Raw genomic sequence first — 27,949 nt, 5'->3', positions numbered from 1 at the left:
GGGCCACAAGTCAAATGAGTTACTTTTTCCCCACACCGCTCCCTTCCCGGGAGCCGCAAAGACTTGTGATGAAGTAAAGATTCAATGTACACATTGCTCCTTTTATAGCATTTCCAACACAAACAACTCAGGATCCACAGTGGCATCAGCAGCAGCTTTTTTACTGCTTTCCACTGTGAAAGCGACGTTTCAAGAGGATTGGATTGATTTTTGCAGCCAGTTTTTGTAAACAGGCAATGAGTCGGACAATTGGTCACTTTTCAGTTGGACTTACTGTGTGATATGCTGCTCAAACTACCCAGTATAAATGGCAGCAATGGGTCCAGGAAGTCATGAAAAATGGTTTAATCAAGTCCTTTAAGCATAGTGATCTTTAGAGAAAGAAACAACGGCTGAATAATTGGGGTCAGTGTGTTTCTGGATGGGTAGATGTTATCGTAGGATATCTCTCAGCAAGACTAACAATCTTCTAGAGGTCACCAAAGACACGGGATATATGCAATGAAATATTTGCACGTCCATTGCTTACATACTTCTTACCCTTTGCAGTTTTTGACCATCTTTGCAAATGTTTATCTATTGCCTCCCATTCCAAACATATTAAAACACACTCGATGTGCTCCCCAAGCCAAAACGCTGCGGGTCATGGACTCCATTTGCTTGTCCAAATAAGATTACTGGCTCATATCTGGAGTCGTCAACACTAATATTTGCTGCAGTTAAACCATTTACAGCCTTTTCCTTCTGAATAACCAGCAAACTGAATTCAAATTTAGACACTTCTGACAGTAAGAAAAAGACATCAGCAGCACGATTATCTCCAACCCCAGGTGGTGCACTGGACCATAATGCAAATGGAGCCGGTAAACGGCAATAAATGTTTACAACCCCACAACTTAAACTTTTCAATATGCTCGCAAACAAATGGTTCATCTAACACTCGAGGCCCTTTGGCAGATGTTGTCTTCCCCTTATGGGAGTCAAAGCCAGCTGCACAAGCCACATCTTGTCCAAAATCACATCTTAGGCCTTTTCCAGATCAACAACCCTCATTCTGTTAAAAGCGTTTTGACATCTGGAATCAATGAAGAGAGGGGCCCATCATTAAAATCCAGGGAGGGGATACAAAATAACAATAATGATAAAAAAAAAGACTTCCTCTTGTCATCCTTAGGCCACTCAGGACAGGAAAAATACACAGTTTTACTATGTGGAGAAGGGGAAAACTGGTTTTATTTAAAAGGTAAATGCAGTCTGTTAAATTGTCCTAAATTCGATAAGAGATAAGAGATGTATACTCAGTCCCAGCGGACCTCGCCGTTGGCAACAGCAGTCTTTCCTCTCAACAGGGGGACATATAGTTTGACTGTCTCAGCTCCCCTGAGTTTTGGCCATTCACTGGAACCAAGAACAGCCTTCCCTCAGCATATTAAAACTCTCTGACATAAATCACAGTGACATCCCCTTAGACAGACAAAGGAATAACGAGCAGAGGAGAGCAAACTCATGAAACTTTAACTCAGAGAGCAGTCTGGGGGTGGGGTGGGGTGTTGAGGTCGGGGTACTGAGTGGTAGTTGCGGTAACCAGGAAGACTGGATTGAGATGTTGACCTATGAAGAAACATGCATGGAAATAAATGTTATTTTCAAAGAACTTTGAGATGGATTTTTGATAAGAGAAGAAGGTCAAGCCCATAACGAACGTCTGTGCTGTGTCATGCAGCGGAGGTTTCAAACTTTCAAAAACTCGAGGCTTTCTCTCTCTACAGAAGCTTGTTCGTTGGGATATATTCCGATACAGCAGATCAGTTGTGTGTGTTTTGACATGCTTGCAGCAGAATGCCGGGCATCTGCCGGCCATTTCACAGCCAGGCTCCAGGTCCATTCATCACCCGCCTGTTTAATCAGCTGGCTGTCACCAAACCGGGCCCTCAACCTCTGCTAATGCTCATCACATCACACCTTCCATCAATATGGTTGCTTTTTTGCCAGTGCTAACATGCTGAATTAGTTAGTACCACGGGGTTTGAATTTAAGCCTGGAATTCAAACCATGAACATTTGCCTCAATTCTGAAGTTATGAAAGCCTACAAGCTGCAAAAGAAATTGGCCAATGGTCCAAACTAGAGTGAGGTGGCATAGTTCAAAAGATGCATAATTTGAGGGAAGTTTACAGCTGAAAGAGCAGGGTCTGCATGCGATACCAACAACATTCAAGAACTGGAGGTCTTTTCTCCACTGGCACATGATAACCTCTCAGCAGTTAATTTGCCGACATTGGTAGTGTATGTTTTTTGTTTGTTTGTTTTTAAATCATTGAAGATAAAGATGGCAGGAACAAATCTCATCACAGAGGATTTTAGACAGCAGCTGCTCTATGATCACAGAAATGTTTGCTCTATAGTGAGAGAATCTGACTAATTCTGTGCACACACAATGAGAAGCCCCAAACGTCTTGAATTAAAACAGAGATACATCAGGGCAAAGTCTTGCATTTACGCTTTATAGAGTTTTAAAATCTCCAATTCTCAGTGCATTGGCTCAAATAGGTGCTCATCTGCAAGGACAATGTTTTTGTAGTCCGAAGAAAGCAAGAAATAGACACAGAGCCCATGAAACCACAAACTTCTGCTCTTAACTTAAACTAGATAACCTAAATTAGATTAACATCTCAATTAGTGAGCCTTAGGAGGCGCTGGTAGGCAAATGTTGTAAACTTTGGATGGAGCCAAGCTAGCTGTTTCCCCCTGTTTCCAGTTTTTATGCTAAGCTAACTGCCTGCTGGCGGTAGCTTCATATTTACTGTACATAAATGAGTGGTACCAAGTTTCTTATCTAACTTTAGGCAGAAAGAAAATAAGCCAAATTCCCAAATATTGTACTATACCTTTAACAGAAGCACTAACACATATTTTAATATGCTCTTGAGCAAAAACGTGTATCAATCATCAAAAAAAAAATTATGTTCCAGACACATTAGTGAAATCTTTATTATATATATATATATATATATATATATATATATATATATATATATATATATATATATATATATATATATATATATATATAGCAGTGTTGAGAGACCACACCTCCATAGCTTGGTGACATTAATTAAGATTTGCATGAATCTGAATCCTTTCATTCACCTCACAGTGTGCGCTTACTCATGAGTGAGCGAAGTTAGATATCATCAGAGGGTGCCAGCTTGCAGACAGTGTCGCTGAGTAATAACATACATGCCGAACCTTTGGCAGGCATCATATTTCAGAGAAAACAGAGCAGGATCAACCTATTTTTCTGAGGTTTAATAGTACTCCAAGGGTGGGGCAATTGATTGGCTGCTTGGTAGCCATACGCCTGCCAAGACACTCCTAAAAGCCCTGACAGTAAACATGCCCTAGATTTACTAAAGCAGCATGAGCCAAGTCACAAGGCAAGGGGGCAATGGGGACAAAGGGGTTCACTTGCTACTGGGCAGAGAGACCCAAAGGAGAGGAGAGCGCAGCACAATGATATTAATCTCAATCTGAGCTCTGCTTATCTTACATGCAAGACAAAAAAAATCCACCCCTACTATTTATCTCTGCCCTCTACAAACCAAAGCTACACAACAGCGCACAGCTTCAAGGCTCTCTGCTTGACATGATTTGACAATGGACTTGATAGCGGCACTGGAGCTCCCTGACAGAAGCCGACAAAAGTTACTTCAAGGTCATCGCAGCACTGCTGCTCCTGACATTTGGGCAAAGCGATGGTTATTTATTTGTAGGTGACTACTGGCAACCAACAGCAGCCCTGCTATGTGCTCCCGCTGTAATATGCCAGGCAAAGAAACACTGTTAGTCTGCACAGCTAAAAGACACAGACCTCTGATGAGAAGGCCGACTGGGTCGAAGGAGTGGAGTAAACTTTAAAACAGACTTCACATATTTCCTTTCCATTAATACATGAATTCTCTACTCAGTCTTTATTGAAATCACTCAGGTTATAGAAGGATTATGTTATATTTAAAAGGTTAAATTTACAAATGAATGCACCATGAGTAAAACCTCTACAAACCCAGATACAAAGACACAGAGAAATTGGAGCAGAGGAAATCACACTTTGGACTTACCGGACTATAAATAAAAGCTGACAGCACTGAATATTAATTAGAAAGAGTGTGACACCTACAGTATCTGTAAGGCCAGGCAGTAAGACTCACAGATGTGTTGTGTTGCCTGTAATCACTCGATGATGGTGGGGCTTTGCTGCAATTTTATGTGTTTTTTATGTTTGTGTGTGTGTGTGTGTGTGTCTGTGTGTCTGTGTGTGTGTGTGTCTGTGTGTGTGTGTGTGTGTGTGTGTCTGTGTCTGTGTCTGTGTGTGTGTGTGTGTGTGTGTGTGTCTGTGAGAGAGAGAGAGAGAGCGAGCGTGTGTACACTTCGTACAGACAGACGGCTGCACCTTGCAGATAATAACCAGAGCCTGACAGTGTTTGGTGTGTGTGTGTGAGGATTATGCAGCCATGAGGTGTTGATGGTGCCACGCGGCTCCATGTGCAGCCTCAGAATCAGGGCAACAACAGAAAACCATGCAATGACGAAATATTTGTTAAAATAAATGTCAAACAGTTGTGTGTACTGTACAAGCTCTGAAATACTGAAAAATGCCCCTCTCTCCCTCTGAAGGAAAGAGAACATCCCCCTGACACACATGTACCAAGGATGAGGTCAGTGCACGAAACACTGCATACCTCTAAAAGCAGAGAACAAGGGGCTGACAAAGACATGATGCTATGCTCTGTAATTATTGGCTCTTAGGTGTCATCCTGATGCACAGTGGATTGGCAGTGGAGTGATGGAGCGCAATGGTCTATCATGGCTGAAAGCTTACAAACTCCTGGATATTAGCAGGGTGAGTGAGTGAGTGAGTGAGTGAGTGAGATCTGACTGATTATTCAAACACAGAGCGGGACACATATAGTTGGTATAATTTCCTCCCACTTATCAAAGCAGACATGCCTGTGCTTGTCATGTGTGGGATGCCTCTTCAACCTCCTCATACCCTTTCTCTCTACGGGCAAAAGACAGTAGATGTCACTGGAATCTGACACACACAGACTCAGCCGTTGCGCAGATTGTTTGTGCTCCAGGGGAAGTGATGCCCAGAACTAAAGCAAAGAAAGAGTGATTTTAATGTTCAAATGGGATGGCTAGGAACCAATGTAGTTGGTTATTGTAACTATACTTACTGTTTTAAAAATAAAAAAAAGGACCAAAGAAAGTTATGCAAGGCTATTTTATTAATTGCAATTTTTCACCTGAAGGGGGTGAAAAATTGTGTGTTAATGGGGTTAATCCTTCACATTTTCATGAAAGCAAGCCCTGTTTCTTTTTCAATTTATAGTCAGCATTGTCATTATTCTGTAATTACTTCTGTATATAATACTTTAACTGTTATGGCGGGGTCTGCCATTCCTATCTGGGAATCAAATGCACGAGGAATTCACAGGAAACAATGCTTGCATGTGATCCAGTGTTACTGTTTGTACTGCCAAACTCAACATGTCCTACAGGGAGTGACTTTTATTGTGAAGTAGTTGCAGGAAATGCAATGCGTTTGTCAGTGAGGTTAGCACTGACAGCAGTCAAAAATCAAAAATGTGTCATTTTCTGTATATTTTAAACAGATACACCAGTTGGTCATCGGTTTGCTGTAACATTAAATTGCACTTGCTGTTACCACCAGTACCCACCACCTTGGGACTCAAAATCCACCAGGACTGAAATCTTTGTAACTTTAATAGGGATATTTGGGCTGCTTCTGACATTCAATATCCTAGTCATAATATCCTAATGTCCCGTTTAAGCCTGGTTCTACAGATGTTTCTTGTATTCTCTGTTGCCTCGCTGACATAAAAGCCTGGATATTTAATAACTTTCTGCAGTTAAACAACTCCAAATCAGAAGTAATTTTATTTACCCAGCATTAGCAACCTTAATAATCTCTCCACTAGTCTGTGCCCTTTCGTACAACATTCGGAAAGTAATCCATAACTTTGGTGTCATTTTTGACTCAGGAGCTGTCTTTGGATGTTCAGGTGACCAAAGTGGTGCAGTCCTGTTTTGTCCAGCTGAGACAGTTAACCAAGATCAGATCATTAGTCTCCTCTGCTAACTTAAAAGGTCATCCTTGCCTTTATCTCCTCAAGACTCGATTATTGTAATGCTCTGTATTCTGGTATTAGTAAGAGAAACATTCATATACTGCAGTTCATTCAAAATGCTGTGGTCAGGCTTTTAACTCGCACTAAGCCCTTTTTCTACTGCATGGTACCAGCTCGCCTTGCCTGTTTTTGGTTTTCCATTGTGGAAAAGTTGTACCTGTACCTGCTACCAGGTCCTTTTATGTCGAGGTTCCAAGCGAGCTGAGGCAATACTAAAATGTGACGTGAAAACACAGCAGACTATTGATTGGTCAGAGAGAATCGTCACTATTCACTGCGTCATCATTGCGTGCGCCTGACAGAGGCCAGCAGCAGAAAGTTTTATATTTTACATCACTAAATCCACTTCTGAGAAGTTTTGAGGTGAGAAATCAGCTGTGTAGATTTTAAATATTGACAGTTTTACGAAATGTGCTTGAAAGTTTTCAGAGTTGAGGAGCTCTGCAAGTGGCGGCGGGGGAAGCCTGTGCCAACTCACAGGAGGAGCTTGCGAGGCTGGCCAGCCAGTTTTTCATACCGCTTATCTGTCTTTACATTCTGAGGAATGTTAAAACGTCTCAACTTAAATCAAAGCTGTTCGTCAATCTGCGTTCTTTACTGTACTTGTGTTCTGGTGGACTTGTGAAATGTCATCAGTTGCAGCCCAAGTACAGTTCCAATTCAAGTCTGCATCTAGCCAAGTACAGTCAAATACCTGGATGTGTTCTCACTACGCCCGTTTTACCGAACCTGCATTGGTGGTGACTTGTGTGGATTTCGTATAGCCAGGTATCCCAGAATGCATTTCCCGAATGTGCTCCAGAACTTGCCAAGTCCGAGCTTGAACTCGGTATTGTGAAACAGCACAAGAGACAGCTGTATGTGGGTCACTGGTGTGTGTGTCGCTTTGAACCTTAAGTCGTGGCAGGTGTGCGTGGGGTTGGTATGACAACCAGCTACATTGAGGGGTACTATCTCTGGGTATTATCTTCAATGGAAAATGGAGGACGGCGGGCCAAAACCGAGTCACGGAGTGTCGAGTCAAGCTGGTACTGGTAATGGAAAAACAGCATAAGAGGAGTGACCACATCGGACCAGTCCCTGCTGCTCTTCACTAACTGATTTTACTACTTGTTTTTAAAGTGCTGAATTGTCAGGTTCCTGCCTTTATCTTTACTCCCTACTGTTAAATTTAAATTATTTTATTTCATTTTTATTTTTTAGTATGGCTCTTGTTTGTTTCTACAGCACTTTGTAACTTGGTTGGGAAAAGTGCTATACAAATAAAATTATTATTAATCCACCTTCCATTCCTTCAAATGTTTTCTTTATTTTGAAACACACACACACACACACACACACACACACACACGATAGGCTTGATGAATGAGATCTATTGCTCAGCCAAGTGGACTTGAAGAGAAAACACTTAATTTGGGTTGGCACTGAAAACATCCAGATCCAGCTGGCTTGCACATGCTTGCAGATGGTTTCTGCTACAGCTAGAATCCCATCAAAATACACTTTGATACATCTCTCCAGCCATTTTCTAGCTTGCACACTTTTTAGGGCACCAGCGAAGCTATGTGCAGTTTACTAAGTGCACTCACTTTGGACTGGCATGTGTTGAAGGTCTTTAAGTGCTACATGAGCATGTAGACACAACCCTCTAGCCTGCCCGTGTGTGTGTCCAGAGAGGACCTTGATGAGAAGAGCAGGTTGCAGTCACAACTGAGTGTCCTGCTCTCTACTCATCCACCACAAAGTAACTTAGTAGGAGAAGTGGTCAAGCACATTGGTTTATGCTCGTTGCTAATGGCTTTTCTTAAACACACACACACACACACACACACATACACACACACACACACACACACTTCCTGTAGTTAGGAGCGTGGTGATCTCCAAGCCGGCTGCATTAGCCTCCATATTTTGGCCCATAACCCTGATGCGGTTCAAAAGAAATTCAACTCCATCTCTCTGTCAACAGGTGTCATTCATTTTGATAAAGGCGACACTTCTTCTCATGAATCCGTGAGATCTACACCTGCACGCACAGCAGGCTGTCATCTGTCTTTACTGATCAACTCAAATAAAAAAGTTCACACAGATAGGATTTCTATAAGACACTTTTAAAGAATCCTTCAGCTCAGTCTATATAATATATATAGTCAGGCCTCACAAGGACACACATCTCACAGTCTTTTTACTTACACCCACAAGTAGGAATAAGAGACATGTGGAGCGTATTAACATACTGGAACTGAATCTGGAAAGTTCTGACTTTTAATGAAAGATACATGAGACGACTGCTTTCAACTATTTAAGTTCTGCCTCTGCTCAAATATAAAATGTTTCCTGAGGACATGCTTATTTCTGTAGTGCGTTGTTGTTTTTATATAATAATGGTGTGTGGTAGTGATATATCTTTAAGTGCATATAAAGATTTAATTTTTCATTTAACATGCATTAATTCTAAAATGTGTTCATATGACCATATGGTTTAGTCTTAATTAACAAATGCAAGCCATCTTATAATTCTGCTTAGTCCAGCATTACCACTTCTGCAAAAAAAAAAGTCTGAAATTCATTACTGCTGAAAAATACTGTGACTACCCAGCTGGTTTTTAGCACATGAAAGAATATAGCATGATAATGAGGTGTTATGGAAAGGACCAAAAGTACCATGATTTGATATTCTGCATCAGCTGAACCTAAAAAAAACTCTTTATTCAGTACACAACACTGTTAATAGGGGCAAATCCTATTCTTTCTGATCGTATTACTATATACAGGTTTGTCACTGTACACACACAGAGTGTATCACAAGGACAGAGGAGACAGACCATGGATGTATTAAGAAAATCATTCACATTTACACCATTTCAAACTGTGGAGATTTCAATCCATCTTGAATGCTCCTTGAATGCATTTACACTTAGCCAGGTCTCAGATTATATTATACGAGCAGCATCAAAGCATACCGTGATAAAAGCAGTGCATTTATTCCACACCTTTCTTATTTGTTGAACAAAAAGAAAATGCTTTTTGACAGCAATGTGGACACTGAAGTGTTTGTTTGCGTGTCATAAAATAAAATGTTATGTTGTGAGACTACAACTTAAGAGCTGTCCAGAGGGATTTACAGCCAGCACCACAGAAACAATATAAATCCTAAATGCTTCATCGTGCAATGAAAAGTACAATTCAGTCCATAGAAATGTATTTTTAAATTTTTTTATGTTTGTGTCACAGTAACTGCCAGACTATGAAAATCTCTGCTGCAAGATAGTGATAAGACCAACCACATTTTTGTTTTGGACAAATCTCCACTGCATCCCAGCAAAAAAACAAAACCTAATGACTCCCTTTTACCTCACATTCCTCTCTGTCCATCTTAATTAACAGCTACACCATTATTTCCCGCTGCTTGCCATTTTCTTCAAATCAAACGTTCCTGATCGAAATCTGCAAAGACTGAACTTTTCTGTACATTCCCTGGAGCGTGCAAGTGATGAAGCCATTAAAACGTCTGAAACATATGGAGTTGATGTGCTGTAATTATGATCTATTGTTGCGGCTGTTATGGCGTTACATGCAGGCACTTGTGAGTGCCACCTCTGCTGGAAGCCACAGACCGCTTCATTCAGGATCAGTGGGCGTGTCCTTGCCGGGTTTTAGGTGGGCATCCGAGCATGTCCTGAGTATTTGGCTTAACCCCCCTCTTGCTGTCCCTCTGTTTCTGTACTGCGATTTGCACACTGCCAAGGTCACAGGATTAGCATGCATGAGAGAAAGTGCACAATATTCGCAGAACATAAACCAAACGTAAATGGGAAAGGACACTCTGTACACTGAGCATCCACAGCATGCTTGATATAGCTCGGCTTAAGGGGCCATTTTGATTTGCCTCTCTACTAGCAGCCTGTGTCAAAGTTTTAAGACTGAAAATGTTCCCTTCTGATCTGAATGTTTCCTTTGTTAAAGGTACAGTACATCAGTGGATGCTAATTGTGACAATATTAATTAAATATAAGATTCAAATGAAAATTACCTGCAAAAAGCCTCTTTATGACAAATTTCCTTTTCATAGGGGAAGACAAAATGGCATGCAGCACACCAATCAGCCACATTATGACCACCTGCCTAGTATTGTGTAGGTCCCCCTTTTGCCGCCAAAACAGCCCTGACACGTCAATACATGGACTCCACTAGACCTCTGAAGGTGTGCTGTGGTATCTGATGCCAAGACATTAGCAGCAGCTCCTTCAAGTCCTGTAAGTTTCGAGGTGGGGCCTCAATGGATGGAACTTATTTGTCCAGCACATCCCACATATTCTCAATTGGATTGAGATCTGGGTAATTTGGAGGCCAAGTCAACACCTTGAACTCATCGTTGTGTTCCTCAAACCATTCCTGAAGAACATTGCCCAAAGCATCACACTGCCTCTGGCGCCTTGCCTTCTTTGCATCCTGGTGCCATGTGTTCCTCAGGTAAGCGACACACCACTTGGCCATCCATTGGATGTAAAAGGAAAACGTGATTCATCAGACCAGGCCACCTTCTTCCATTGCTCCATGGTCCAGTTCTGATGCTCACGTGCCCATTGTAGGTACTTTTGGCAGTGGACAGGGGTCAGCATGGGCATCCTGACTGGTCTGTGGCTATTCAGCCCCATAAGAAACAAACTGCACCTTTCTATCATAATCAGCATTAATTTGTTGGCAATCTGACCTAAAGTAGCTCATCACATACATCAGAGAGCCTTGGCCGCCCGTGACCCTGCTACCGTTTCACCACTTTTGAAAGGTACTGACCACTGCAGACCTTAAACACCCCACAAGAGCTGTAGTTTTGGCGATGCTCTGATCCAGTCCTCTAGCCATCACAATTTGGCCCTTGTCAAAGTTGCTCAAATCCTTATGCTTGCATATTTTTCCTGCTTTTAATACATCAACTTTGAGGACAAAATGATCACTTGCTGCCTAATATATCCCCTCCACTGACAGGTGCCATGGTTACAAGATAATCAGTGTTATTCACTTTACCCGTCAGTGGTTATGACTGATCGGTGTAAGGCTTTATGCAGAATCTAACTAAAAACCTTTCAAGAAAACAAAGTAATTCTAAAAACATGAGATAAGCTTCACTGATTACCACTTAATGAGCATGTAATATAAGTTTTAGAATAAAATTAATGAAGTCAGTGTTGTTTAGTTTTTTATTCTAAACTGGCAAGGAAGCTTATATCCCACAATGTCAAAGTATTCCCGTAATTATGTAGTTTAGTAGATGATTACAGAAATACTTTGACATTTTGGGAGATATGCTTTCTTGTTTCGCATTACATGAGAAGCTTGATATCACTCTCATATCTGTATGGTAAATATAAAGCCAGCAGCCTGTTAGCTTAGCTTAGCATAAAGACTGGAATCAGGGTTTAACAGCTAGCCTGGCTATGACCAAAAAGTAGTAAAATCCGCCAACTTAGTCGTTATGCTAAGGTAAGGACAGGCATGAGCATGTTATCAATTATGTAATCCAACTCTCTGTAATTAATCGTATTTCCAAAAATGTTAAACTGTTGCTTTAAGGGGAACCAGAATCACAGCTAAACAGGGTGACATACAATACAGCTCATGCACTTGAGCCAGAACTTTAAATACAAAAAAAAAAGATCAAGTTGTTGCCAAACGCCCTAACCAGTTCATTAATGCAAACTGTTCCTATTAAGTGCAGAACTTGAATTGAACAGAACTCTTCTTGTTCCAAGTGTAAAAATTAATAAATAAAATCATCTGCTCAGCACATCTCTGGAGAAAGACAGTAACATCCTGCCTGAGAAGTTTCTTATAACTAGCAGTGATACACACCACATGCTTAACCGATGCTTACTGCTTCAACTCCCATGATCCTTTGTGCTGTCTCTCTGCACAAGAGCCGTAATGAAAAACAGACAAGCTCTCCCACTGCAGCAACCACAAAAACCTCCACTCACTACACACGAGAGATTAGCCTGCTCATTAGGAGAGAAGGAAGGAGCGAGCGGAGGGGAAAGAAGGACAAAAAGAGAAGGGACGCTTTGCCATGTTGAGGCACGGGTCCACCTTTTCTTATAGACTATACAAACCAGAATGGGGGTTAAAGCTGTGACCTGCTTTACATCAATGCTGTGGGTTGAATTGAGGCGAGTTTATATCAAACATTTAGCATGTCAGTGATGCTGCAGACCCCGTTTATGCAAAGCTGTTCTCTTAATGAATAGGTTACAATTAGTGCCAGTGATGTTTGAATAAGATTTTCTACACCATATTATCAGCTGAAAGCATGTTGTCTCACACTACTACTTATGCTCTCCAGATGAAAGAATCTCAGTCACTAACTGCTGGTGTCAAAATACATGAAATTTAGATTATGAATGCTGATTGGAGTAAAGCAAAGCGGGGGAAAAAAAGAAACATCAGTGGTTTGCAAAACACTCGGTTGCTGGGAACCAGCCTTAGGCCAATTTAATCCATTTAGTTCTTTGAGAAACAAGTTAAATGGCTCAAGTATGTGAAAGGTTGTTCTTGGGTATAAGCGATGCCAATTTGAGATGGTGAATTGAGTTGAACTAAGTTGACTGAGGAGTGAAGAAAACAACCATCAGATTGTTGTTTTCAGAGGGAAGAACTTTAAATTCAGACAGGTAGTGTTTACAGGAGCCAACACACCCCTACATCCACATAAGCCTATACTTTGGTTGCTGCTGGATTGGCATCTTTGCCTGTATAAGCAGTGTTGCAAAACAAAGCCAAGGACAGAATAAAAATACAAGTTAGGAACCAGGGAGTTAATTTTAAGGATCAACTTGTGAGCTATGTAGAACTGTTCTTTTCCAACAGCCACACAGGATGTAAAAAAGTAATTAAAAGTAATTTGTCCAAGTCAATTTCTCCTGTGAGCCACATCCAAACAGCAACCTTATTTCTCTTTTCCCTCATTTGTCATAAGACTCCATAATGCATCAATCCATTACCAAAAAGCTGTTAGCTGAACAAATAGTGAAAAACAGCTCCACGTTTTTACATTATAAAAGCTTAATCCACAGTTATCATAATAAGAGGAGTGCTGCAGTGTGTGTGTGGAGTAATTGCATGCAATGATGAAATCAGGTGCAAAAACATCTTCCATTCAATCAGTGGACTTCCCAGGAGAGAGTTTATATTTGTGAGATAAATTGTTGCATTCAGCTGAACATTACCAAAAGGTCAATTAGTAGCAAAAAGGGACTAAGAGTGAAGTGCTTTTGAAGGTACGAAGCCAGACTTTATGTGCTGCAGAATACTTGCTAGGCCCCACAACGTTGCACTCTTATTTGTTCTTCAGTTGAGTAACAGTCTGAGGAGTCACATGTTCTGCATGGACATATTTCACCCCCTTTGTTCTGTCAAGGCCCAGGGTGAGAAAACAACACACAGTGAATTTTGTACAAAGTGACAGATAATCTTAAAAAAGACCGACAGGGACAAACTCATAATTGCATGTGTTTATGGGAAGTGTTGTTGTAGTGCAGGCGTCTTCAAGTTTGCACGTGTGCATCTGGGCCTGCAGGCACTTGCGGCCTCTGACATGTTTTTGTGAATATACTGTTGCAAAGAATGCTTCACTGCACACTTGTTGCAGCTGTGTTTGCTGTGTTTGTTCACCATTGACCTAAATTATTATTTTGCATGGAACTGACAGATCGTAAAGCTCCGCCCCCTTCAGTTACTGTTGCTACAACTGTCTTTTCGCTCTCACACGGCATGGATGCAGTTTAGAGCAACGACAGGCAGATTTACCTCTCAAAATTCTTAGCAAATTTTGAAACAATTGATTTTAGACAAAGGTAGACAAAAGCAGGCTAGTCTTTTCTCCCTAGCGACAGATTATTTTAGCAGATTTCTCAGCTGTAGCTAGATAGCTATCTAATCAAGATAAGTTTGTGTTCATGAGTTGGTTGAACGGCATCTGTGCTTTTATTTTTTCAAGGTGGCTTGTTTTAAAACAAGAACCCTGTAAAAGGAGAAAGCGTTGTCTTTTTAGTGTAGTGTGGAACTAGTTAGTCCCAGTACTATGAGTAAGATGGCTTGGGAAAATGTAAGGTTAGACTGATGTTTTTTCATAACATAACCCAGTTGCTAAGCTGCTTAGCTCATATAATTAAACGAGAAAAGAGAGAAAGTTTGAACGATGAGGAAAAGCCGGGTGTTGGGTGATCGTTACGCTGTCTTGGGTGTTAACTTCCCCAAATCCAATTGAGGATGACAGAACTAACATTAACCTTCAGTCTGACATAGTCACATTCAGGACCAGCCTCCACACAATACTACACAGTAACCCACAAAATAATGGTGGTATAAAATACCGCTGTAAGTAATGCTGGGTTAGGTTGGGTTACGCTAGTTTGCTATACATGTCAATGTTTACAGCTTACCTTACAACAGATAAGCTCATGTAGTTTTAGTTTTTTAAAGGTTAAAAAAAGAAAGCATCATCCAAACTCAGTGTACTGCTCTTACTCCAGCCCCATGCTTACGATTGCCAACCTATGATTTGACAATCACTGTTTGGGGTTTTGTGAACGGTCAATTATATTTTGAAAAACTGTAATAACAAATGTTGAAAAAGTGTGTCAGGTTATTGGGACTTACTGTAAGAGAAACTGATGCGTGGTGTGACATCATCCTCGGTGGCCATCAGTGATTGGAGGCAGCTAGCCAATAGCAGTGCAGTGGCCAGAAAACAGTGGGCAGTTGCAGCTGTTGTCCACATGGTTGCCTGATCCTCTCACGCAAACATACACAAATGCAGTTTGTTTTAAGATTCCTTGGAATTCATTAACCTCCTCTTGACACTGCAGAGCTTTATTTTCTCACTCCCATCGTACAGCAGGCTGAGGGGGAGTGAACGTGTCCTTGACTCGATTCTTGTACTCCCAGCGGTCCTTACACACGGTTAACAGACAGAGAAGAGCAATCCTTTCTGGATTAAAAGCTGCTTGTTGTCATCTACTCATAGTTCTCTTCGATGGCTCAGCACTAAGCTCCGACCAGTGGCCATTTAGTAAAAGTCATTTTGGATCTGTGGAGAGAAGAGAGAGAGGTCGATTCTTTATGTCTGATCCAAGAAAATGCTGAAAGAAATATATGAAACACACGCTCGAATAACAGATCTATATCCAACTTCTGACGCTATAAAACCAACAACTACAAAAGCAAGAGAACTGATACATTTGGCTGCAGTTCATTCTGGAGGATGGTGTGGATTTTACTGCAAACAATGAGTTTCAAGAGTTAAAAAGGTGTTGATCAGCTTTGACAGCAAACAATGACATCACTCAAATATCACCTGCCTCATCTCTCCGTCCTCAGACCCTAATATAGCCGCACACTGATGGCTGCAGCTAAAGCCTTAATGACAAAAAAACAAATATTTATGCTTCCACTGTTTACTCTCGCACCACTATGCCAAGGAAAATCACAGCTAAACAGATCATTCAGACCACGAGCCAGCTACCATGGACACACATTGTGTGGTAACTTAAAAGAGTTTTACAAACTTTTAAGTGGAAATGAATGTCCAATTTGCACTGCAGCCCACAAAGTTTCTCTTTGCGAGATAAAACGCATGTTAGATTTATTTTTTTTAATCACTGTATTTAATTATGCTGTCAACAATCTGTTAGAGATCCCCAAGAAGATAATATGGCAGCTTGGCTCCAATCTTGCGGCTATGTGGGGAAATAAATGAAAGAACAGTGACTCCCAAGACAACTCTGTAATTTGTCTCAAAGATGCAATGAATAAAGCTGCTCTCTGACTTTTATTGCCTTCAGTGTTAGTGAGCAGATAAGGTGGCTGTTATGTAGATGTATGCTGAAAGATTTCATTTAGTAGGTGGTCAGCTTTCATGGTAAACACTTAAAATAGATACTGATACCCTGTTTAATCCATATTTTTGCTAAATAAACACAGGACATAAGTTGTATAGCTATGTGATTAAAATAAACTGGAGAATTGCATCTTAGTAGTTCTTAAACCGGAGGACAAACAGTTTTCTGGTTATTTTATTTGGTAAGGTCTTCAAACCCTAAACAATGGCAGTCCAAACAGTTACCAACATCCTGGGAAGAGTACAGACACCTAAATCAGCGAACACCACAGTATGTTCCTGTGATAGAACACAACTTATTACTCCTTACTGCCTGACAGCAGTGGATGTCCCCCCCTCGAGCTGAGCTCCCACATAGGTGGTGACGTTCAGAAAGTAAACACTGGAGAGCACATGGCGTCTCTGGTTGAGAGCTTGCGTCACTGAAACAACTCCCAGAAGACCTTGTTCAAATATTTATGGTAGCTAATAAATCCAACAACATTACAAGACCAGGGGTGAGTTAGTGGCCCCTGGTTGTCTGATGAGACAATGCCCTGCTGGGAACCACCATTTTAAAAACTTCTGATCAACCTGGACTACAACAGAGATTTACAACTGTTGGCTAACAGACTTGCAGACTGGCACTAGGCAAAATTAGCAGCTTGGTGACTGAACGGCTTGTTGAGTTGATGGCTAGTTTGGATTGTAGTTGCAAGCTGTTCTTCTTTGCATTTTTGTAGCTAGGTGGAGGGTCATCGGTCTGACCCAACACTAGTTCTACTGAGTGTAACCTTTTCCCCTATCTCTGCATCTGTGTCTCGCTGTCACACCCATCTCTGTCCGTCCCTTGAGTCTCAACCAGTGATCCAATATGTCTGTGTCACTCTTCACTTCCCTATTAGCCTGCGCTGGTTCCTGCTGCTCCTCTGAAGCTAGTCGAGTCACAGGAGGCTGAAACATCCATCCATGATCCTGTAACATCCCCCACCTCCTCGGCTGGTCCCTCTCATGCCTGCTGAGACTGAAACAACAAGCATGGCAGCCCTGCGTGTGTCGCACACCCCAGGCCTCCATGTTCCCAGGTTATATCCTTATGTAACTCCAGAGGTCTTTTAAATTTTAATGAAAACACAGGAGTGCTGTTAGGAGGGTGTCCTGGCACACTGATGAATTAGAATTGTTTTGGCAAATTCTGTAGGGACACCAAATAAGGAGAGATAAGTGGTGGTGGGTAAAGAGCTGAATGCATAGCAAACAAATTTTTAGCGTCATTGACATATTAATAACCATTATCCTAAACACTAAATGTATTATATCAAAATACCTCAGATAAGATCTATATGAAAACAGGAGACTGGTTCAGGTAACTGGTGTGAAATCTCTAGCATGGAATAAATAAATAAAATAAAAAAGGGCCAAATAAAACATTTTTAATGTTACATCAAATCTTAGAAAAATTCAATAAATTTTCATCAATTTTATTCCATGTAGACTCGTATATTTGAACACTTCTCTCAGGTGCCTCCTCACAATTTATTATGTCAATATGTAGAAGCCCTTGCAGCAGACTGGGAAACTTAACATATGTGGGGAATCCAAAGTACAAGATGACTCATGGGTGTGATGCCTAAAATGTTCATACAACCGAGTCCAGCACCTGGGGGGGGAGCAAATCTGTTGAGGCTCAGCAAGGGCATAAAGGGCAAATAAACTGATGTAACGACGCACTTGTTCTGTTTTCTTTGACACATGTTTCTGTTTGAATACCATGTCATCATTTTAGTCAAATTAATAATGTAGTGTAGTAATCCATTCTGAAGAACAACAAGGCATGGATCTGAAGAAAAAGTATTAAATATTTAATAAGCATTAAATCAAGTACTGGACCAAAGAAAGTGATCTTATTAGAAGCAACTATTATAGGACTTACAGGATTAAAGCGCTATTCAATTGGAGCTGTTACGGGCCAGTACAGGCGACCCACTGTTCTTGGTGCCACAGGACCCATCTGCTTATCTAGGAGAAGGTCTGCTGCTCCCTGTATCTATGAAGGGTGAATCTGGTGCCATATTGCTTAAGGCTACAGATTCATTAACCTTTCGAACCTCCCTCGAGGCTCCCTATTAATACCTGCATCTGTTGAGAGAGAGAAAGGATGTGACAGACATATTGGACGATACAGTCTGCCAGGTCATGGCAAGTTCACTGGATAGGGAGCAGCATGAATGCTAACCATTTGGCTAGCTTTGTATAAACGACTGGGCTTTGTGCTTAACAACCACCACCCAATAACTCATCCCTGCAAAGTGTCTTGTCTCTCATTTAGTCTTTGGCACGGACCAAGGCACTTATGGAGATAATCAACTGCCGGGCAGGACCCTGTGATGAGAGCGCTATCAGAGAGCTTGACATGAGAGTGGATTGGGCCGCCGTCCAATCCATTAACAGTATCATGAGTACATCTAAGTCCAAAGTGAAAGATAACCATAAAGACATTTGCATTTAATTGCCCAGCTGCAATCAAATGTGAAACTTTAGTGTCTCCCTTTTAGCCAGGTTTAAGGGTGACTTTGTGAGATGCAACTGAAAATTTATCAGTGACTGCTCAGTGCGAATAGAAGAAAAACAGGTTTAATTGTTTTTGTAGGGTCAAATATCAGCTACTTGCCATGCAATAATGTCAGAAGTTTTTTTTTTTTCCCCATGTCTGACCCTAAAAACAACATGGCCCCTTGGGAACAGATTTCAATTCAGGAAAATTTATGGGGCCATTATGTTGGGCAGAAAAGACCTCAGCAGGTGACTGACAGGGCAGAGACTCCTTACTGTGTCTGCCATTATAACTCTCACTTATAGCCGTCTGCTTAGCAGAGTGGGCAGTGCATGATTGGTTTAAAGTCAACCAAAGGATGGTAGGGGGAAGGTAAACCATTTCTCTCCCAAAAATCAATGATTGGCTATTCAGTGACTGTGAGATGTTCGTTAATTGTATTACTAAAAAAAAGATGTAAAGCCATTATATTTATATCTCAAGTATAATTTCAATAACATTAGCTTGTTGAGCTCCCTATCCATTTACAAGGCTGACAAGGCAGAGACTCCTTACTGTGTCTGTCATTATAACTCTCACTTATAGCCGTCTGTAATAACATTAGCTTGTTACTCCAAAGTCTTGTACTGAACATGTATTGCTGGTACCTTTTAAAAGCCATGTTGGCCACGTCACTTGTTACTCAGCCCAGCGCCATCTTGATACCTTTAAAACAACTCTATAGCCTCCACACTCATGACACATCTTCTGTATTTAACAACTCATCGACAGCTACTTTAGCCTCGGTGGCTAAACACAGCAGCACTTCAGAAGTCCTATCAACCCAGGGGTTCACATATGATCCAACTCGGAACGGACACTCCCGGACCATCAGCGTCATAAAACTGGCAAAACAGCACAAATGAATCATCATTTGTCAATACAAATTATTATGTATAGTAATTCGTTGTGAACAACACGTTAACAATTAATTTTAATACTTAATTTTCACACCTCGGGAGGTGGGAGCAGGGCGTAAAAGTTTCATCATGGATCGTCAACTTAGCTACTGTGGCTAATAGGTGAGTGGCAGTGCAAGAATGTTTTGTTTTGTGCACGGATGGTTCTGCAAGTACACCGCTCACGTGCCAAGTCCAAAAGATGTTAAACCACTTGTAGTTGTGTACCAGCAGCGCTTGAGTGCAACACATAAAATGCCAAAATTTTTCAATATAATTTCAGAATCTACATCATACTCACACGTGTAATAGTCAAACTGCAAAGGATGCAATGTAATAGGGCAGGTAGGCCCACTATGTTTCACTATACATTACTGTATTTTAGCTTGATCTACTGGCAAAGTTGACTTTTTTCACAACTAATCTTAGAGACAATTTAGTCCATTTGAAAAATAACTAACAGATAGCAGTCTTTGTTAACCAACTTTGAAGTTTTTAAATCCTAAACATTGTTCTGATTCCCACCTAGGAAAGGGATGGAGGGGAGTAAAAAGGAGGGTTTCACCCGAGCAGACCGCTCCCAGCACCCAGAAAGCCGACTTCTAAATAAATCACCACTGAGTTAAAAATAAACTGTAACTGTAAAATCTTGAATATGTCTACACAGGTACTAAAATCCAATGCTTTCTTAGGAATGTACAGCAGCTTACAGGTAATACGTCTATCAGAGACAAATCCCCAGGATATCCTCTCACAGAGGCCTCAAGTAGTTTTTAATATGGACAACCTCGTCATAACTCATAACATGCTGAACACAATACAGGCCTTACAAAAACATCTTTCCATCCAGATACTGTTTTCTTTTCACCTCTTAAAGAAAATTTCTATTGAGCAGGAAATTAAATCCTGATTAAATGTATATATTTTAAAAGAAGATTTAAAAAAAAAAAAAATAAAAAAAAAAGTCAACTCAAGTAGAGGAATCAACAGGACGTCTACTATCAAAATTGAGCAAAAGCAGCATGCTCTCTGCTTTCACTTTTTCTCCTAAGTTACAGTTTGACAGGAGAAAACAAACACATATATTATACCAACCACAGAGAGAAAAATGTTCTTATATTGTCTCTCCAATATCATTTCTACCCTGCAGGTAACATGATTTTCTGTTGGCTCTGAAACCAACCGAGGCCAGTACACAACAGAAGAGACTTTAACCCAGGATAAAATAAAAACCTTTATGCACGCGCCAACTTTTAGGTCTATAATATGAGACAGCTGCACACTGAAGATTCTGGATCCTGATGCCTGAAGGCAAACTTCCCCTGAAAGAGACAAATTTGTACAAATGCCACAAGAAAACAGATCTGACTGCTAATCAAGAGCCATTCACTTAATTTATCCCTCTGCATTTCCTCTATGCAAATGTGTTTCTCTTAATGATAGCAAGCAGCTGATAGTGTATAAGTTGCGGCATGTTTCATCAACTGTTTTCTGTCTTATTTTGTTTGTCTGTTTTTCAGTCCAGTTTATCTTTTCTGTTAGCTATATGTCTCAAAAACTCAGACTCACTGTGTTTTGATGCAAATAAAAATTCCACATTTCTAAACCTTTATTTAAATGACCAACTCCTGAATGCACTTCTCAATGCTTTCTAGTTGTAGTATAGTTTCCAAAAAGGTTCAAGAAGAAAGAATACAAAAACTATCTTATAATAGCAGACATCCTGCTTTATTTGACAGTAATATGAACATCTCTGAGAATTGAAACCAACAGCCTTTACTGAATTATTGATACATGTGATCCCAGAGAGATAATATGAGGATACTGATTTTTTCTGCATGTATAATTAATTATTCATAGAATCATCTTTCTATTGATGACTGTAATGCATCCTGCTGTGGTATGTCCCTGATGCATACACATACACACACACACACACACACAGATGATGCAAAATTCTGTAGAACGAATTAGGATTTTACTCAAGAGATTAATTCAAATTTGCTAGAAAAATAAAAGGCAATACCGGTCATAGCCCAGTCACTTCCCATGACCCCCAAATGACTCACTCACTGGTGGTTCAAACTGCCATCGGGTAAAAATAAATATGGATCAAAGTTTCCTTTTAGCATAATTGACACAAAGTGTACTAAGTAAACTACAAAGCACTCAGTCATGGCATGTTCTGCCAGGGCTGCACAGTACTCATGTATACAAATGCACTATTTTAGTAACAGTGTTTGTGGTTAATCTCTTTCTGGATCCACACAGTGACACTGTAGCACAGTATTCAGCAAATCTTCTACTTTGAACTAAACATACACCTGAATACTAACCATACTAAATACTAACCATTTCACTCAGTTCCTGTACATCCACACACATAACTTGTGTACTGTAAGTAGACAAAGCTATTAGTAAGATTTAGGAGTTTAAATGGTTCACAGGAACATAACTTTCCCAGTAATGCTGGAGATTTACCGTGATTGGTTTTGTGGGATTGAGTCAGTCATACGAAAATAAATAAGGGGGAATTTTGTTGAATCTACAGAGCACCTTAGTGAAAGGTCTGTTACTTGCAATGTCAAATGAAAGCCATCATTTAAGCAGTCGTTATTAGCTTTCACTGGTTTAAGAGAGTAATTAGTTGATCATGGTATGTTTAGATAACAATCTTATTGTGAGTAAAATAACCTGGTTTAGGGTGTGACATGAGGATAATTGGAGAATTTCTTAATCTGCTCACATTCAAGTTATAATCAGGTACATTGAATATGCCCTCACTGACTTTGCATGACCCAAAGCTACCAGACAGGCCTGTGTTAATTGTTTAATTACAGTACGTGCACTGTTTCCATGATCCCACGCCCGTGTCTAGGAGCAAAAGGTACTCATTAAAATGCAGTGATGAACTCAGATCTTCACATCCCTGTGTCATCTTTGAGTTAGCAATGGGACTTGTCTTTCAATGACACACAACCCAACACGCTACACACGTGCTTTGAAATGAAGAGCGATGAGCGTGGTGTGACACCACTTTAAGTGTGATCCTTAGCTCGAAAAGGCTCTGAGGAATATTCAAGCTCTTTTACATTTGTGCGCATACTGCTCAACGCTGCCACGCAGGAAAGAGCAATTATCATTTCAAACGAGTGAGTGAAGCAGAACTGGCAGAGGAGATAAGTGCTTAAAGGAGAGTTGGGGGTCACCTTATTCCCTCTGATACAGAGCTGCCCTTGCCTCGAATTATTCAAGCCTGATGGGGAACAGTGGGATATCGTTTCTTGAAAAACTTCCAAACCGTCAATAATGAGCTGTGCGTGTCATGGAAACTATGGGAACCTTTGCACAAGCCACTAATAAAGAAATAACTTTACTGCATTTTAAAATGATTGCTATGAAGACTACAAATTCAGTGGAAGTGAGATTACACTAATCTCCTCTTGTTTATTATGTGCTTCTGGGTTGAAAAGCTCTCCACACTATAAACTTGATGACCCATTTAGACTAACGAAGTGTGCTGACCAATAAGGAAATCCTCATCATTAGAGCCTAACATTTTGCTTCCGCTTACAACTTTTTAAAAAAGACAGAAAAATTTAGATTTCACAGACTGCAATTTAATGCTTGTCCAAAGACGACAGCAGTGAGAGAAAAAAAAAGGCATTTCATTTACTTCCCTGACACTCTGGTCTCCTTGTGACTTTCTAGCTACGATGTATAGGGAACATTGTTGCTATCAAAGCTGCAAACAACCACAACACAGAACAACATCTCATTCATCTGCTGGGTTAATGATGATGTCAGTCAAGTCTGTGAACAAACTCTGTAGCGTGACACAGGACAGTGGAAGACTTGCAGTCATGTAATCACACAATAGAGGCCTTTGTGAGGTCTGGACCACGCTGTGTTTAGCATCACAGTTCATCTGCTAATTACACCATCAAATCCAAAGACTTGGCTATCCATAGTAGGCAATTCGTCTCATGACTTAAACATCGAGTTGGGGGGGGGCTCGATTAATCCCTGCAGTTAAACCGGTGTGAGGACTCATTTCTTTACTCGATTTGACAAGCAGGGAAATAGGATTTAAAAGCGTATCAGATGACGATATTCTGTTTCTGACCCCTGCTTCACCTCGTCAGACCCACACCGCAGCCCCTTCAGTGTGTTCAAGTACGAACGTCGAACATGGTAACGACAGGCCTTCCCACGAGGAAACATGACACAGTTTGTCCGAGTCGTTTGTCTGGTCCGCCGCCTCAATGCTGTCGGTTGTTTAGGCTCAGCAAACATGTTGACTTCAAAAAGCAACTGAAGCACTTCTGCTCTGTTTACTGTCAGGAGTTCCTTTGTCTTTTGCCAGCAGTCGCCACCAATAAAGGAAGTAATAAGTCAACAGTGTGGTCCCCTCCCTGCAACAATCCCGCTGATACATGAGACAGATAAGGAGCGGTATCATAATGAATTTTATAACAGCTAATCGTGTAAAAAGATTATTATTAATTGATTTCCAATGAAATGCAATCGATTTGACTATTTTTATAAGTAAGGGACATTACAAAAATAAACTGGGGTGGGGGGGGTGGGGGGGGCTGAATCTTATGTTCTTAAAAATCTTCACCATCATTATGAAATTTTCTTTGGAATTAGAGGAAAAGTGCGACACTCCCTAATATCTTATTGCAACAATAATATAATCCCTGATGCAACATTTTAAAAGGTGATATATGCAATTCTAATCCAATACACAACATTTTGTCAAATTCAGCGGATATCTCCTCATGGTCCGCTAGATGTCTGTTGTTTGTGTGCGCTGAAAGAAACAAACAAAAAAACGGTGTTTGTACAAAGCCTTGAATAAAGAAGATAGATATGATGATATGCTGTTGTGATGTTAGCTATAGTAACAGGAGAGCTGCGAGTATCGCTGTCTAGAGCTGCTGTGCTGGCTCTGGGGCCGACTCCTCTCTGCATGTGTTCGCTTCGCAAAAGCAACTGTGGCAACAGTTTGCTAACCCACAACTTTGCTAACGTTAGTTACATTACTTGCTGTGTCGTTGTGCGTTCATGGTATTTGTCATGGTACAGAATTTTGCATACCCCACCTTTAAGGATTTATTGGAAATTGCAAAATGTATGACAAACAAATTGGTGCATATGGCAAAGTATAACTTTTTACATAGAAGCTGTAACATCTGTAACTATGTATGATGTAACTATTACTTATATTACAAGTCAAGGTGGAAATAAAATCTAAATTCAGGGTGGCAAAAAAATTAAAATAAGACCTCCTCTGCTATCTCAAGAGGCAGACTACCCTCCAGTCAGCCAAAAGACAAATTATAAAACCATAACCCTTTTCTGACCCCATAATCATTTTCATACAGTCCCTAACATAAATTAGTTTCCTCTACTGAACCATGGTTGAATAAATACACTCTTATAGCTTTATATACATCACATAAAATAACCTGATACCGTGTGTACCGTGGAAACTGGACATGTGCATGGAAGCACTACATCTACTGATGTAGAATAGAAGCTTATAAAGAGGTTGATAAAAAGAAATATAACTGCAGTATTTCCTTCAGTAAATGGCTTGCTTATCTGTTCAATACAAGACACTATTTCTTTAACTGCAAGTACCAGATAACGTCCCTCTCCTGCCTACATGTAACAATACAAGTTCATTGTTTTCATAGAAAAATAATGTACTTGTATTTTGTAATTCCCCATGTAAATACTGAATCTCCAGACAATCTTGGGGCAAAATAAAAACACAATGACTGTATCCGTATCACTCCAACTGAAATATAAGATATGGTTATCAGTGAATTCACAAGGAAAAACATTCCAGGCACGGAGAAAGTCTGTTCCATTACAAAGTCACAGTTTCTTTCTCACTATATTTCTTTCAAAACAAGAGAACAAAAATGGGGAAGACATTAATTTCTCTCTGGAGAGGAACAGATTACAAAATATATTTCTATCCAAAGACAGCCACCTCCGTTAAGGCCTCATCCAAATCAATGCATTGGGTACTTCTGACAAACGCTTGTGAGACAGACACAGTAAAGTGATCAACCTGCCTTTGTAACAGTAATAATATGTCACTGCTCAGCTTTATTATGAGAGTGTGAACACCTTTTTATCTAACAACTATATTATTACTATAGGGTTAGAATAGAAATATTGTAACATTAATCTAAGTTTCTAATTAATATACTGCTCCTCTCAAACATTATTTCCCTGCTCAATCTCAGACTTATTTGAAAACGATTACATAGCCGAACCCAGCACAAAGCCTATTTAATAAATTAAATTACAGTCCCTCTATATACATATCGTTAACTTTGCTAAATAGCGTGAGCAGTGATCTGTATGGACTTGCTGCCACAGTATCAGATCCAGTGTGAACAGTGATAACCAGGCATGACAGCAGTCTGATATAAAAGGGTCGAATGCAAGTTGAACACGTGTTTTTTTTTTTTAAAATAGATTTTTTTGTGAAGGTAATTTCTTTAGTGGGTAAAGAGCAAGCAACAAGAGACAGTCTTAAAGTAAAATCAGGGAAATATTTTCAGATTCATCTACATGGCCCCCAGTGGGACATCACCTGCATTCAGAGCCATCCTTTGGCCCAACATCTACACCCCTGTAGGGACTGGCGAGTCTTCTACAGAACCTGCGGGTCATACAAGCTATCATACAGTCAGCAAATGGGACTGCAGCCAGGTCTTAAAGAACGCAAATGTGAACCAATAAACCTTATTGCCCATGTGTAAAGGCGCAGTGTGACTTTTCAGGGTTTTCACACTCTAGGTTGAAATAATGCTACAAGAATTTGTACAGATTCCTCAAACTTAGGCGCCTCCCATGCCAAATGTTTTAGCTGCAGTAAAACCTCAGAGAAAACAAAGCCTGTATGGGATTTTAACACATTGCTGGGGGGTGGGGGGGTGGACAACAAACCCTTTTTGAACTCTTCTGCACTAATTCAACTCTGCTGATGAAAAGGCTGGCTTCGAGCCTGCTCTGTTCTGGGTGCAATCTGGCTTTAGCCCAGAGAAATGACTGTTTTCCCACATCTCAGCAGCGTTTGGAAGGCTGCACAAGGACCCTGAACACGCAAGTTCCCATCAGTTTGCACTGAGCACTTCCAGTCCCTCTGGACACTGTTTGGGATATCACTAACCTTTTGGGTGTCTCCCCTCCTCAGCTTCCACTTCCCTTCCAACTCTTTACCGCAACCTCTCCAGCCACATGATGACCATTCCTCTGAAGTTGTTACAGTGGGTGGAGTCTATGTGTTTGTTTTGAGTGTTTGAATGTGTGTGCAGTTGTGTGGGAGGGGTTCATGCATATGTGTGTGTTTTTCAATGAAAGTCGGGGGGGGGGGGGGGGGGGGGGGGGGGGGGGGGGGGGCGGCAAAGCACACAAGATGCTTTTGCAAGTGCTTCCAGAGTAAAGGTTTGTGCAGCTAGGTTTACAGTCAAAAAGCCAGACACTATCGGAGTTATTAGTGTTACTGATACAGTATCACACACTAGTAAGAGGGGTAGACAAACAGCAGAGGCCCTAAAGGGAATGACTGCTCCACCAGTCATTTACGGTCTGATTTCAACAAAGCACATCCGAACACTGAACTAGGCTTCTGCTTCCACACTGATCATATCCTCCAGATTTGGTCCATCAGTTTAGAAGCATTAGAAGCAGGGTTGGACAGGATCAATTCCAAAAGGCTACATGTGGTGTTAACAGCCCTACAGATCAATCAGGGCTTAGCAGTGGCTACTTTGCCAATGTGTCTTTAAGTCTGGTGAAAATAAAGCACAGCCAGTGTAAAAGAACTGTGTTTCTTGTTTGCTGTTTCTTTGGACTAAATGCAAATAGCAGCTGTTTACCCACATGGTTATATAGAAAACAGATTGGCCAGTCCATCAGGCTGCCTCCCCACCTTCATATACTTATTTTACATCAATGCTGCAACTCATTGCCAAAGCTGCAATTTTATTAGGCTTAGTTCAGATTTATAAATGGTGATTTGGGGATTTTGCTCAGGGGCAAGCAGCCAATGTGTGCATGAGACTCTTACCAAGTAGGTTGCACATCTGATTGAAAAAGACATGAAAGATTGAAAAGGAGAGCAAGACCCCAAACTATGAGGAATACATTCAGTGTCTGGTTTAGTGTCAGCTATCATAACGTTGAGGCAAAACACCATCAACCAACACAATTTCTCAGAAAACCTTCATTTATGCGTTAAAGATCCCATTTTAGAATATATTAAGTGCATAAAGTAGCCTATTCTTCACCCCTGAATACATAAATAGGCTACACTAGATTTAGATGAGATTCGGTCTCATCTG

At 40.7% G+C, this 27,949-nt stretch overlaps 1 protein-coding gene across 2 annotated transcripts in view; it reads right to left on the bottom strand.

Annotated features, from left to right (window-relative positions):
• Nucleotides 1-27,949, bottom strand: part of sema4bb (sema domain, immunoglobulin domain (Ig), transmembrane domain (TM) and short cytoplasmic domain, (semaphorin) 4Bb) — a 64,130-nt gene that overhangs the window by 20,613 nt on the left and 15,568 nt on the right. For both annotated transcript variants that reach the window (XM_046032447.1, XM_046032446.1), the window contains exon 2: nt 14,867-15,296. In XM_046032447.1, the coding sequence (XP_045888403.1) occupies nt 14,867-14,987 (121 nt within the window). In that variant the 5' untranslated portion in view covers nt 14,988-15,296. The remainder of the gene's footprint in view (nt 1-14,866; nt 15,297-27,949) is intronic.

This window comes from Micropterus dolomieu, linkage group LG20 (assembly GCF_021292245.1).
Source record: "Micropterus dolomieu isolate WLL.071019.BEF.003 ecotype Adirondacks linkage group LG20, ASM2129224v1, whole genome shotgun sequence".
Taxonomy (NCBI): domain Eukaryota; kingdom Metazoa; phylum Chordata; class Actinopteri; order Centrarchiformes; family Centrarchidae; genus Micropterus; species Micropterus dolomieu.
The sequence above is the reverse complement of the archived record's forward strand: the minus strand, read 5'-3'. Positions and strand labels throughout refer to the sequence as shown.